This window comes from Pinus tabuliformis, chromosome 1_2 (genome assembly GCF_031772625.1).
Source record: "Pinus tabuliformis cultivar Carrire ecotype Pingquan chromosome 1_2, CPIR1, whole genome shotgun sequence".
Taxonomy (NCBI): Eukaryota; Viridiplantae; Streptophyta; class Pinopsida; order Pinales; family Pinaceae; genus Pinus; species Pinus tabuliformis.
Genome location: NC_142298.1, coordinates 684078063 through 684093113, shown reverse-complemented (window position 1 = coordinate 684093113; position 15051 = coordinate 684078063). Strand labels below are relative to the sequence as shown.

The window sequence follows — 15051 nt, the reverse complement described above, 5'->3', positions numbered from 1 at the left end:
GGAAAACAATATTGTCTATGCTTGCAGGTGTGCGATGCAGTAACTGGTCAAAAGCAGTACACATTTGAAGGCCATGAAGCAGCTATATGTTCTGTTTGTCCTCACCAGTAAGAAAATAAGAAAATATTCAGTTACCTTTTTCCTTGATACCTGAAGAATTTATGTGAATTGCAGTTGACGAATATTATATTCTAGTTGTTTTGATTTGTTTGATGTTTGGCTGCTTGTGAATTTTTGGCCATATGACAAATACTTTATTGCACTAAAGATAGATGGATTATGATTCTTTGTTCATATGCAGTTTATTTTTTCTACATCTGTTGATTGAAAGATCAAAGCCTAGTTGTATGATCTTGCGGGATATAGGGTGGACTATAATGCTCTGGGCCTTATAGTTCTGATAGAACAAGGTAAAATGTTAACTTGGAACGATGTCTAGTTTGTAAAGTGTCTTCATGTGGATCTAAATTTTACTTTCTCCAATTTTCTATATTTTCTCTGTCAAGTCCATGTCCTTTCTGAAGTATATAATCATTTGTATATTTTCTCTGTCAAGTCCATGTCCTTTCTGAAGTATATAATCATTTGTATTTTTTTATTAGGCTCTTCTCTTGTGGAACATGTAAAGAAGGTGATTCACACCTGGTTGAGTGGAATGAAAGTGGGGTCTCCTTTTAGGAAGTGTTCCTTAGGTGTTGTGCAATTTGATACAACTAGGAATAGGTTTTTGGTAGCTGGTGATGAATTTCAAATAAAGTTTGGGAAATGGATAACACCAACATCCTAACAACAATTGATGTTGAGGGAGGGTAGTTCGGTAAGAAGTTATTTTTGGAGATGAGGATGATTTATTTTTAGAGTTTCAAAACATTATTTTAATTTTTCTTGATCACATCTCAATGTATAATCTAGCTTTATTTCCAAAAAGCTCCAGGCTAGTCCCCGCCTTCGTTACAATGAATGACAATGGCACAAGGAACTTACCCAACGCAGAGGGATTTCGCTTAATTTGCATGCTGGAGAGTAGATCCTTTGAAGGAACAGGGTGCCACCAGAGACACAATGGCAACAAAGGTAAATTGTTTCATCCATACACATCTACTGTGTACATGCACTGCTAATTAATGTTAAAGTTTAAACTCTAACTAGATCAAACAATGGCAACAAAGGTAAATTGTTTCATCCATGCACATTTACTGTGTACTGCTAATTAATGTTAAAGTTTAAACTCTAACTAGATGAGTTTTACAATGCAGACTCCAATTGTGAATGCCATGCCTCCGGCAGTCACTGAGGATGTTTTATTTTTAGAGATTCAAAACATTATTTTAAATTTTCTTGATCACATCTCAATGTATAATCTTGCTTTATTTCCAAAAGCTCCAGGCTAGTCCCCGCCTTTGTTTCACCGAAGATGGTTCCCTATTGGCAGTCACAATGAATGACAATGGCATAATGACCATATGGGAAATACTTTATTGCATTGAAGGATTCTTTGTTCATATACAATTTATTTTTCTTACAACTATTGATGGAAAGATCAAACCCTGGTTGTATGATGTTGCAGGATCTAGGGTGGACTATAATGCTCCGGGCCTCTGGTGCACTACTATTGATGCAACAAGGTAAAATGTCAACTTGGAATGGTATCTAGTTTGTAAAGTGTTTTCAGGTGGATCTGAGTTTTACTTTCTCCAATTTTGTATACTTGCTCTGTCGAAACTATGGCCTTTCTGAAGTATATAATCATTTGTATTTTTGTTAGGCTCTTCTCCTGTGGAATAAGTAAAGATGGCTGACTGGAATGAAAGTGAGGGAACAATCAAGCTGACATATTTTGGTTTTAGGAAGCGTTCTTTAGGTGTTCTGCAATTTGATACAACTAGGAATAGGTTCTTGGCAGCTGGTGATGAATTTCAAATAAAGTTCTGGGACATGGATAACACCAATATCCTGACAACAACAATTGATGTTGAGGGTAGTTCGGTAAGAAATTGATGAGGATGGTTTATTTTTAGAGTTGCAGAAATAGTGATTTTGACCAAAAAAGTAACACATTATTTTAAGTTTTCTTGATCACATCTCAATGTATAATCGTTGCTTTATTTCCAAAAAGCTGCAACACATTATTTTAAGTTTTCTTGATCACATCTCAACGTATAATCCTTGTGTTATTTCCAAAAATCTGCAGCCTAGTCCTCGCCTTCGTTTCAGTAAAGATGGTTCCCTGTTGGCAGTTGCAACAAATGACAATGGCATAAAGATCTTAGCCGCAACAAATGACAATTGCGTAAAGATCTCAGCCAGCGCAAAGGGATTTCGCTTAACTGGCATGCTGGAGAGTAGATCTTTTGAGGGAACGAGGGTGCCACTAGAGAAAATGGCAACAAAGGTAAATTGCCTCTTCCATGCACATTTACTAGGTACATGCACTGCTAATCTAGTTAAAGTTTAAACTCTAACTAGATCATTTTTACTATGCAGACTTCAATTGTGAATGTCATGCCTCCTGCAGGTCACTGCTCCTGGTTCCCTTCCCAGCGCTATAGAACGTTTGGGGAGACTTCCACCTGCAGTGTCAATGATTAATTTTGTAAGAGCTTTCCCCTATATTTGTCTTTATTTATTTAGAATCTAGCATTGTCCAGCCATATTCAATTTCGTTTTTCTTTTTATCATTTTCTAAACTTTCACTCCAGAGTCCAGATATTGTTGCTTTCAAGTTTCCATATAGGAGTTTGTCTTTATTTCTTTAGAATTTAGCATTGTCCAGCCATATTCAATTTAGTTTTTCTTTTACCATTTTTCTAAACTTTCACTCCAGAGTCCAGATGTTGTTGCTTTCAAGTTTCCATATAGGAGTCCAGATATTGTTGCTTTCAAGTTTCCATATAGCATAGGATTTTGTCTTGGCATATCTTTCATATGAATAGGATGATATGATCAATGGATTATCTGACACTCAGACGTGTGCAGAGTAGTATTGATGGACCCCATATGTTAAACCAAGGCTTCTAGATATGATATGATCAATGGATTATCTGACACTCAGACGTGTGCAGAGTAGTATCGACGGAGCCCGTATGTTAAACTAAGGCTTCTAGATGAGCTTACAGACGAGCAACGGGAAATTGACTGAATCACTGATTGTGGTCTCTCAGGTTGCCTGACACAATGCATGTGAGCAAGGCATGGAATCATCCATCTATTACTGAATGATTGCATCTATTACAGAAAACACCAAAGTTTGACATACTTTACAATTTTATGTGCTACAAATTCTGTCGATATTGATCCAAACAAGTAACCTGCTATTTCTTGCAGGTAGTCAGACTGATATACACCAATTCTGGTGTTGCTGTTTTATCACTGATATTCAATGCTCTTCATAAGCTATAAAAATGGCCGTGGAGTGACCGGAATCCATATAAAAGGGTGGGGTTTTTTTAGTAGTTGTTGTTTGCTTCCTTCTTATTTTAGCTTGTTTTATTTATTTATTTGTTAGTTATACTTATGGATACATAATTTGCAACTGTATTTTATGTCGTAATGACGAGTAACAAAGAGTTAGTATTTTGTTCCACACTCTACAACGAGTATTCCACCACAGATGTGGCAGCCAGCTAGTGGGATTGTTATGAATAATGACATTGGTGATACAACTCCAGTAGAAGCCGCTGCTTGTATAGCTTTGTTTAAGAATGATTCCTGTGTTATGTCTGCTTCCGGTGGCAAGGTCTCCTTATTCAATATGGACATTTAAGTGGCAAGATCTCCTTATTCAATATGGACATTTAAGGTAATAGAGCCTTTTACCTAAAGACCAGTTTCATTTTAATGTTTCCGATTATATATATAATTTCATTTTTGGTACATTGGTCTGCTTAGGGGTTTATCCTCTAATGTTTCACCTTCAATTTTCACATATTATGTGGGTAATGGCGTTCATTTCAGGATCACTATAGAAGGTTCTTGTGTAATGTTGCGCACTATTTCAGGGCTCCCAATTTGTCTAAATCAATGGTTTCATGACATTGTGATTCATTGCAAGTCATCACAACTTTCGTGTGACCTCCTCCTGCAGCCACTTTTCTGGCTTTCCACCCTCAAGACAATAACGTCATTGCAATTGGCATAGAGGATTCATCAATTCAAACATACAATGTTCGAGTTGATAAGGTGCTGCCTGTGAATATATCATTAAATTGATGTTGACGAGGCGCTGCCTGTGAATATATCATTAAATTTAAAATTCTTATCATTTTTCTTCATTGTTCCCTTTTACCAAAAGTACCCCTTTTAAGTGGCATGCTCTGAACTTGAACTTGCTGCAAGTTTTAAAGGTAAAAACAAAGCTCAAGGGCCACCAAAAGAAAACCAAGGGCCTGGATTTTTCACATGTTTTGAATGTGTTGGTGTCTTCTGGAGCTGATGCTCAGGTATCAGCTCCAAGTATATGGTTTCTTTTATTATTATATATAGTCTGACTCCATGATGTCCACTTTAAAGTTTACATAAATATACCGATTAGAAATGTAATGGTTTCTTTTATTATTATATATAGTCTGACTCCATGATGTCCACTTTAAAGTTTACATAAATATACCGATTAGAAATGTTCATGTACTCACAACCACGTCTTTTGGCAGTTATGTCTGGGGCATAGATGGGTGGGTCAAGCGGAAGTAAAAAAATTGTACCACTACAGCCAGGAAGATCATTAAGATCATCACCCCCAGTCGGGGATACAACAGTACAGTTTCATAATGATTAAATTCACTTATTGGTTGTGCATGAGAGCCAAGTAGAAATGTTCATGTACTCGCAACCACGTCTTTTGGCAGTTATGTCTCTGGGGCATAGATGGGTGGGACAAGCGGAAGTAAAAAATTGTACCAGTACAGCCAGGAAGATCATCACCACCAGTCGGGGATACAACAGTACAGTTTCATAATGATTAAATTTACTTATTGGTTGTGCATGAGAGCCAGCTTACTATATATGATGCTTCCAAGTTGGAGCCCTTGCACTATGTAAGTACTTGTAAGCAGTCTTGAATTCAAGCATACATAGTTATATAATGTCACTTAACTTCTGTATCTGATTGGATAACCTTGCTACATGGTTGCATTACAATGTTCTCCTCATGATTCCCTATCTGCTCCTATTTCAAGTGCCATATAGTCATGTGACAGCGTCAGTTTATGCGATCTTCTGTGATGGTACAGTTGGCGCAGTTGGCGAGCTTCTATGATATGGTGCAGTTGGAGTGTTTGATGCAGAAAACTTGATGCATCACTGTCGCATTGCACCTTCTGCATATTTACCATCGGGAATGACCAGGTAAATGGGCTCTTTCATTCTGTCATGGATCTTTTTTTCAGATTTGGCTTTTGACCAAGGACATAAGGACATATTATGATTTAATTTATTTTTCAAGGCATATTATGATTTAATTTATTGTTTGCGTTATTTATGCCGCAGTATGCCGCAGTAATGCCTATCCTCTGGTCGTTGCATCACATCCATCCGAACCGAATCAATTTGCTCTTCCAATGACAGATGGAGTTCATGTTATTGAGCCTTCAGAGTCAGAAGGGAAATGGGGTGTTGGACCTCCCCCAGATAATGGAACTGTCGGATTAAATCCAACATTAAGTAACCAAGGTTCGGAACCACCCTCAAGGTAGTTCAATGGAACACAGAGCTGTCGGATCAAATTCAACATTAAGTCACCAAGGTTTGGAACTACCCTCAAGGTAGTTCAATAGTTCAATGGGAACATAAGAACAAGTGTCTACCGACTCTTTATTTACAAGAATACCATGAATAATGGTAGCGTATTGTCAGTGAAATGTCTCACTTGTGTTCCAGTTTTTGAGGCATTCTATCAAGATTGTAATTTTAATCAGATACCTTCAGCACTATAGGAGGTGAAGAACTTTAAATCATACTTAAATGAGTATCAAGTTTTTGAGGCATTCTATCAAGATTGTAATTTTAATCAGATACCTTCAGCACTATAGGAGGTGAAGAACTTTAAATCATACTTAATTGAGTATCAAGGTAATTCAATAGTTCAATGGGAACATAAGAACAAGTGTCTACCGACTCTTTATTTACAAGAATACCATGAATAATGGTAGCATATTGTAAGTGAAATGTCTCACTTGTGTTCCAGTTTTTGAGGCATTCTATCAAGATTGTAATTTTAATTTTAATTAGATACCTTCAGCACTATAGGAGGTGAAAAACTTTAAATCATACTTAAATGAGATACCTTCAGCACTATAGGAGGTGAAAAACTTTAAATCATACTTAAATGAGTATAATGAGTATCTAGGTGCAGTTGTGGTCACCTTTTTTCTAGGTCGTGTAAAAATTGAAAGCCTGTCATTGGAGCATAATTCATGAAATATTCTTTCCGAGAGTTTCCCAGTTTCTATTTTTAAACCTTTCTTTTCTTTGTACCACGAGTATTTTTCATATGTTAATGTGCATTCAGGCAAAGCTGGTTTTTGAGTATTTTTCATATTGTTTTTTATCAACTCAATCAACATTTTTGGGTTGAATACTATTGGAGCTCAAATTGAAATAAAAAAGTAACTATGCATGAAACATGCATGAGTTTCTGCAATTGGCAAACTTTCTTGTTTGATGACTATTTTTTATCAATATTTCTTGTTTCATGACTATTGTTTAAATATTGATATGTTTAAATATCTACTGAAAATATTTGATGAGATACTGCTCATATTTGATGAGATACTGCTCATATTTTTTCATTGCTGCAGCTTTTGTGAAAATAGTTGATGAGATACTGCTCATATTTTGATGACATTGTTGTTATTGTTTGGTGAATATCGTTTAAACATAATGATTCAAATATCTTTGAAAACAGTTGATGGTATTTTATACAAATATCTTCGAAAGCAGTTGATGGGATATTGCTCATAAATTTTCATCGCTGCACCCTTTGTGCTTTGTTTTTGATGGACTTGCTGTTTTTGTTGGATGATTATTGTTTAAAGATATAGATATATCTACTGAAATAGTTAAAGATATACTGAAAATAGTTAAAGATATGCTACTGAAAATAGTTAAAGATATGAATATATCTACTGAAAATATACTGAAAATAGTTAAAGATATGCTACTGAAAATAGTTAAAGATATGAATATATCTACTGAAAATAGTTGATGAGATACTGCTCATATTTTTTCATTGCTGCAGCCTTTGTGAAAATAGTTGATGAGATACTGCTCACATGCTCATATTGTGATGACATTGTTGTTATTGTTTGGTGAATATTTAAACATAATGATACAAATATCTTTGATGGGATATTGCTCATAATGATACAAATATCTTCGAAAGCAGTTGATGGGATATTGCTCATAATTTTTCAACGCTGCAACCTTTGTGTTTTGTTTTTGATGGGCTTGCTGTTTTTGTTGGATGATTATTGTTTAAAGATATGGATACAAATATCTTTCCATTCATGGGATAATTAATCTTTTAGTTGATGGGATTATTTTGATTATTGTTTAAAGATATGGATACAAATATCTTATTTTGATTATTCGTTAAAGATATAAGATAATGGTTCTATTTTGATTATTGTTTAAAGATATGGATACAAAAATATTTCAGTTGGAATAAATATTTTGGATAATGCTCCTATTTTTTCATGGCTGCAGCCTTTGGCATTGTTTTTGATGGAGAGATCTTTGGAAGTTGTAATCTTGATAGGAGGCTTAATTTATGCCATTGGTAGTTGCCAAAGGTTTTATTGCATATTCTATTATTCTATTATTATTAGAATACACAACTTTGTTTTTGACACACTCCAGATGGATATAATACCAAATTAATGTCGTTGTCCTCAATGTCCTCAATGTGGATGCTTTTATAGGTTTAGACGCATAATCGTAATTAATTTCTTTTAGAGGTTTAAACACAATCTTAATTGGTGAAATATTGATTACTTATTGATGGAGTTTAACAATGAAATTTTTCTAAATGTATGGAAAAGAAAAATTAAATTGATCATGAATGAATGCTTTCAAATCATTCATAATATTTTATCAACATCAATATCATTTCATTGGGATATATTCATAACATTTCATTTTCATATTATTCATAACCCTCACACGAAGGTTCCTTCTTTTCATGAAAATGAAATATCCATGCAAGTTCTTAAAATATTGAGAGTTGACTTGTTTCATTGTCCGTAGTCATCTTTTACCTTTTATTGGATGCCCCAAGAGGTTTAGATGCATGATGTTAAGAGGTTTAGATGCATAATGTTAAACACATGATCTTATGTCACCTTTACCTTTTATTGGATGCTCTAAGAGGTTTAGACGCATGATCTTAATTGATGAAACATTGATTACTTATTGATAATGCTATGCTTTCAACTCATATTTAATTGACATTGATTTTCATTTCATTGGGATATTATTCATAACCCATAGAGGGGGCTTTTTTGTGAAAATAAAATATCCATACAAGTTTTAGACAATCTAGAGTTGGATTTTGAGAGTTGAGTTGTCCTTGGTGACCGATGCTCTTAGAGTTTTAGACAGATGAGCTTAATTGATGAAACATTGATTACTTATTAATAAGGCTATGCTTTCTAACTCGTATGATTTTCATTTCATGGAATATTATTCATAACTCTTAAGAGTAAGGGGTTTCTTTTTTCATTAAAACAAAAAATAAATCCAAACAAAGTGGAAAACTTGATTTAAAGATAATTGTTTGATAATTGTTTCAATGCAAGGAAGGGATTGCAAATTTAAGTGCTTGCACATGATGGATAGAACACCACATAATAAAAGGATAAAATCATCCATGTTTGCTTGTGCTATGTAAATACAATTTGTCAGTGTGTAATCATGGTTTTTATTAAATGTTTCTGTTCGACATTATATTTAAATAAGACATTGAACATCTAGAGAAATTGAGGTATGCGCAAGGGAACTACATGAGCTTGAGTGCTAATTAGTAGACATGAATTTCAATGATTTTCACGAAAAATGACAAAAAGTTCTTGAATGCGAAGAGCAAGCTCTATTGGAATACCTAGGTGTACTCTAAATGTGTCTCCAATGAGAGGTCAACTTCTTTGAAGTATGGACATGGAAAGATGTTGATAGTAAGGTGATGGCTATTATGTAATTTAAATGTCTCTCCAATCAGAGTTCAACTTGTTTGAAATATGGACATTGGAAGATGTTGATAGTAAGGTAATGATTATTAAATCCAAGAATAATTGGAGAAAGAAGCTAAACCCATTTAGAACAAGTTGCATATTAATCCACAAGTTGCATATTAATTCAAAAGCGAAAGGGCAAATTACTGGTTGTTTACGCCATCAGATATGGCAAACAGATTTCCGCCACGTGACATTTCGTGGATGGTCTTGATTTGGCCATCGGATTTTTGCCACGTGGCATTATGTCGACGGCCTAGATCTAGTCGTCGGATTTTCACATGGCATCTTGTGGATGGCCCAAATCTAATTGTTGGATTTTCACCATGTGGCATTCTGTGTACAATCCAGATTTGGCCATCAAATTTTCGCGATGTGGCGTTCTGTGGACGGTCTATATTTGGCTGTCGGATTTTCGCCTCATGGCATTCTATGGACGTCCCAAATTTGGCCTCAGATTTTTGCCGCGTGGCATTCTATGGACGGTTCGGATTTTGCCACATGGCATTTTGTGGACGACCCAAGTATGGCCGTTAGATTTCCACAACGTGGCATTCTGTGGATGGTTCAAATCTCGTCGTCAGATTGCCACCACATGGCAAGCCATGAACAACCCAGATTTGGCCATCTATTTCTGCCACATGGCACGCCATGGATAGTCTAGATCTGGCTGTCGGATTTCCACCACGTGGCATTCTGTGGATGGTCCAAATCTGCCCATCAGATTGTCGCCACATGGTAGGCCATGAACAACCCAGATCTGGCCATCTATTTCTGCCATGTGGCACTTTGTGGACGACCCAGATCTAGTTGTCGGATTTACACCACGTGGCATTTTATGGATGGTTCAAATCTGGCCGTCAGATTTCCACCACATGGCATTTTGTGGATGGTTCAAATCTGGCCGTTAGATTGCCGCCACATGGCAGTGCACGCACAACACGCACAACCCATATTTGATCATCTATTTTCGCCACGTGGCATACCATGGATAGTCCAGATATGGCCGTCGGATTTCCATCGGGTGGTGTGGACGGTCCAGGTTTGTCCGTCGGATTTTCTACCACGTGGTGTGGACAGTCCAGATTTCCACCACGTCCACCATGTGGCATTCTGTGGACGGTCCAGATCTGGCCGTCAGATTTTCGCCACATGGTAGGGCATGAACAACCTTGGCCATCTCTTTCCACCACGTGGCATACCATGGACAATCCAAATATGGTCGTCGTATTTTCACCACATGGCATTGTGAGGTCCAAATCTGGCCATGGATGGTCTAGATCTGTCCGTCGGATTTTCCACCACGTGGTGTGGACGGTCCAAATATGTCTGTCGGATTTCCACCATGTGGTATTCTATGGACAGTGCAAATCTGGCCGTCAGATTTCCGCCACATGGTAGGCCATGAACAACCCAGATCTGGCCATCTATTTCCGCTACGTGGCACGCCATGGACATTCCAGCTCTTGCCTCTATTTGTCAGATAGCTGCCACATGGCAGGCCATGAACAACCCAAATTTGGCCATCTATGTCAGATTGTCGCCAAATGGCAAGTCATGAACAACCCAAATCTGGCCATCTATTTCTGCCACGTGGCACGCCAAGAAAAATCCCATGAACAACTCAGATCTGGGCATTTATTTCTGCCACAACTCTGGGCATTTAATTCTGCGACGTGGCTCGCCGCCACATGGAAGGCCATGAACAACCCAGTTCTGGCCATCTATCTCTGCCACGTGGCATGCCATGGAAAATCCCATGAGCAACTCAGATCTGGGCATTTATCTCTTCCACGTGGCTCGTCGCCACATGGGTGGCGGTGAGCCATGAACAACCCAGATCTAGCCATCTATTTCTGCGACATGGCACGCCATGGAAAATCCCATGAACAACTCAGATCTGGACATTTATTTCTGCCACAGCTCTGGGCATCTGAACCCATGAACAACTCAGATCTGGGCATTTATTTCTGCCACGTGGCTTGCCGCCACATGGTAGGCCATGAACAACCCAGATCTGGGCAGAAATGCCATGGACAATCCCATGAACAACCCAGATGTGGCCATCTATTTCTGCCACGTGGCTCGCCATGGACAATCTCACCGTGGATTTCTGCCATGGCCACATGGCTCGCCATGTACATGGCGGGAGCATGCCCCTCAGATCTGCGTGTTGGCAACGTGACAAGTGGTGGGCTCAGGGCCCTTGGATCTAGGCTTTATATGGATAATAAGTGGCGGGCTCTGAGTCCTTAGATCTAGGCTTTAGATGAACGATAACTGGTAGGTTGAGGGCCTTTGGATCTAGGGTGGTGGGCTCAAGGTCCTCAGATGTGGGATCTAGATGGATGACAAGTGACGGGGTTAGGCCCCTTGCATCTGGGATCTAGATGGATAACAAGTGGCAAGATCAGGGCCCTCGGATTTGGGCTCTCGTTAGATGACAAGTGGTGGGCTTAGGGCCCTTTGATTTGGGATCTAGATGGATAACAAGTGGCCGAATGAAGCGCCTAAGACTCAAGTAAGTGTTAAGATAACCTGATATGGGGACAAGGGGGCCCAATGCAGAAAACAATGTCGATTTTGGTGGAAATTAAATACCCAGGCAACAATGAGTTAAGAGAAAACACTTCAAACAAGTGGGATGTAACAGGGAATTATCAAAGGAAAATACTGAGTTTAGTACTAAGGAGACTTTTGGAGGAAAGCCAGTGCACATCTTGGAAACCCAATCTCCAAATCTCAGGGGAGATAGGGTGCCCTATTACAAGACTATTGCAGAGAATGTAAGTGGGAATTGGAATCCCTTTCTCTGAAAGTTTTCTCAAGCCAATACATTTGACATAAATGAAGAATTGATCTTTGTGAATGCAAAACAATACAAGGGCATTTAACGGTGTAGGGAGGCCAAAAAGATGAGACAGTCACAGAGAAAAAAACTCACTTCGATCTTACCAAAAACAACGAAAAACAATACAAATCTGACGACCAAAATGCTTTTGTTAGCAACAGAGCAGGCAAACCAAGATGGGGATTTTAACAAGAGTAAAGAGGTGTTAACAAAAAAAGAGAAACTTAGGTCAAAGCAAAAGGAAAGTGAAGATACTCCAACAAACAAAGAGGAGAACAATAGGAACACATACATCCCCACAACCACGTTGTTGTTGTGGCTGTCAAAGCTCTATGTAAACAAACTCATGAGCATGAAAAAAAGAATAGAGTATATTGAGCTAAAGGGATAACATGAAGTTGTCAAATTAAAAGAAATTTTGGAAGTCAGTGAAAAACTTGAAAGAGAAAACAAGGTCCTCAAAGAGCAGGTAATAAGCTTACAAAACAATATGGAAAGAGGGCAACAAGAGTTGATCATGCTGAAACAAGAGTTAGAGCAAACAAAGGTAGTAGAAGAAAAAGACACAGGGACAAGGAAAAATAGCAGAGCAAATCAGATGGAAGAATTTCAATCAACAATTGCAAACATGGAAATGAGAAATAAAATTAAAGCAACAAATAGAAGAAGCTAAAACTTGGGCTCAAGTGGTAAAGGAACCGTTGGTTGAGCAAAAAGAAACCATGGAGAGACAAATCAAGAGGCAAATAAGAGAAGAAAAAACTAGGCAAGACAAGGCCACAAATGTCATCATCAAAGGCCTGAAAGACTATGGAGAAAAAGAAAGAACAAATATTTTAGCAAGGGATTTTCTCAAGGACAAGTTGAATTGGACAAGTTATATTCAGCAAGCAAATAAGATGGGTAGGAACGCAAAAAATGGAAAGGATAGACATGTCAAAGTTTCATTAAAAAGTATAGAAGACAAGATGGATATCATAAAGAATAGAGGGATACTTAAAGGCATTCATATAACTAGATGGTGACTTGACACTTGAACAACAAGATGAGCAAAGGAAGGAAACAAGAGATGTAGGAAAATGGGCGTGGCCGAAAAATGGGAAAGCCCAAGTCAACAAGCGCTTAACAAATAAAAAATAGGGATTCAGGGCTCCTCGAGAGTATTTAAACATGGTGAGTTGGAATTGTAGAGGTTACCCATGGAGGAGAGGACCGGGATTGGGGCCCAGAAAAGAAGGGAAAGACGTCATTATCCTTACAGAAACCCATGTGCGTGATGGTTGTAGGTTTCCAACATTCGAAGTATACACTAATATTTCAGTGTGGAATGAATAGACTGGTACAAGGAAAGGGCATGGAGGGATCACCATTATAATAAGAGAAATGTGGAGTGGAATAGTGAAAGTGGAAAAAGAGGATCCAAATAAGAAATTTATATGGCTAAATATAACAAACAACAAAATAACATTCAGGTTGACTGCATGTTACTTCGCCCCAAAAAATCTCAAAGTTCTACAAGAGGACAAATTTAGATAAAGAAGACCCTTATGTTGCTTTAAAAAGATATATTGATGCTTTCAAGAGTTTAGGAGGTATAGTTCTAATCGACGACTTTAATGCCAAGAAAACAAACAATTAGTGCATTCAGTTGGGAAGTGATGGGAATTTGGACAACAATCCTCTTTGGTTAGAGGAGAATGAAGAGCACACGTGGAAAGAGACTTCTCAAGATGGGAATGGGAGTGTGTCGCACTTTGGCACTGAGTTGTTAGGCTTATGTAGCCTTCATGGCGTGGTAATTTGGAACGACATGACAGCTTGACCAACATCTGGTGGCATCACGTGTAAAACATACAATGGTCAAAGTGTGGTGGACTATGTAATATGCTCTCGAAGCTCTATTTGCAATTTGTTAGAGATCAATATTGAGTCTTGTCCTATTGACATGAATTCTGACCATATGCTTCTCTGTATTAAGTTGGGCATACACACAAGTGGGATACAGGAAGGGCAGACCCAGCGATACCATATGAAAGTGCATGCAAATGGAAGAATCCTCATAAATCAAGAAAACTAAGAGCTCTTTGTTGCTGCTCTAGAAAAACACTTTCAGTGGGAAAAAATCAACACAAAGGAAGACAATGCAGAAATAGAATGCATTGGAAGCAATATGTTGATCTCTCCAATCCACGAAGCTTTAAAGGTGTGCAAAAGATCTCAGCCTAAGAAGAGGGTCTCAAACACCTTTCCAACTAATCCTCAGTATGATGAAGAGTGCAAGGTTGCTAAAATATCCCTTAAGGAGAAAGAGGCAGAGAGTGAAAGCAAGGAAAAATATAAAAATCCGATAAAAAACAAAAAAAATAAAATTATGTGACTTGAAGAAGAAACAAATTCATCTCTTTGGGAAAGCACAACCCTAAAGGATTTTGGCGGGAACTTCCAAAAAAGAGAAAACAAATAGATAATAATATCTCAGATACTCATTGGTCGGAATATGCAAATCTTATCTACGAGAGAAATCAAGAGAAAAGTAGCCCCCTCATAATCAACCCTACCACTGTGTTATTTTCAGTGGAGGATGTCAAGTGTGGTGTAAAAAAATCAAGTGGTAAAGCCCAAGACATTAATGGGTTACGGGGAAAATTATTAAAATGGGGTGTTGAGATCTTGGCCCTAGTCATCAAAAGGATCTTCAACAACATCATGCAAGATGGGAAGGAGTAAAGGCAAGATCTGGGCATTGGATGGGTGCCACTTGTCACCACAACAACATAACAGATTTCTGATTGGATGAGTGCCACTTGTCACTCCAACAACGGCCTAGATCTGGCCATTGGATGGCTGCCACTTGTAACGCCCTCAACAACCCAGATTTGGCCATCGGATGGGCGCCACTTGTAACGCCCTCAACAACCCAGATCTGGCCATCGGACGGGCGCCACTTGTAACGCCCTCAACAACCCAGATCTTCCC

At 38.0% G+C, this 15051-nt stretch overlaps 1 protein-coding gene and 1 long non-coding RNA gene across 13 annotated transcripts; both read left to right on the top strand.

Moving 5' to 3' along the window:
• Window positions 1-295: 295 nt before the first annotated feature.
• LOC149207567 (protein TOPLESS-RELATED PROTEIN 2-like) lies at window positions 296-3452 on the top strand. 8 transcript variants are annotated; one of them, XM_089395796.1, is made up of 8 exons: window positions 302-410; window positions 929-1074; window positions 1568-1625; window positions 1848-1986; window positions 2192-2392; window positions 2516-2593; window positions 3063-3189; window positions 3325-3452. In XM_089395796.1, exons 2-7 carry the CDS (start codon window positions 957-959, stop codon window positions 3093-3095), a joined length of 627 nt encoding a protein of 208 aa, XP_089251922.1. In that variant the 5' UTR covers window positions 302-410; window positions 929-956; the 3' UTR covers window positions 3096-3189; window positions 3325-3452. The 8 variants fall into 8 exon arrangements, with proteins under 8 accessions (XP_089251920.1, XP_089251922.1, XP_089251923.1 ...); XM_089395797.1 differs by having other exon boundaries at window positions 3063-3180; window positions 3325-3442; XM_089395794.1 differs by lacking the exon at window positions 3325-3452 and having other exon boundaries at window positions 296-410; window positions 935-1074; window positions 2977-3091.
• An 80-nt stretch (window positions 3453-3532) lies between these two features.
• Window positions 3533-5603, top strand: LOC149207566 (uncharacterized). 5 transcript variants are annotated; one of them, XR_016252672.1, is made up of 6 exons: window positions 3533-3799; window positions 4085-4179; window positions 4344-4439; window positions 4650-5033; window positions 5229-5343; window positions 5495-5603. It is a non-coding gene; the product is annotated as an uncharacterized LOC149207566 (long non-coding RNA). The 5 variants fall into 5 exon arrangements; XR_016252669.1 differs by having other exon boundaries at window positions 3999-4179; XR_016252671.1 differs by having other exon boundaries at window positions 3999-4179; window positions 4336-4439.
• The last annotated feature ends 9448 nt before the right edge of the window (window positions 5604-15051 follow it).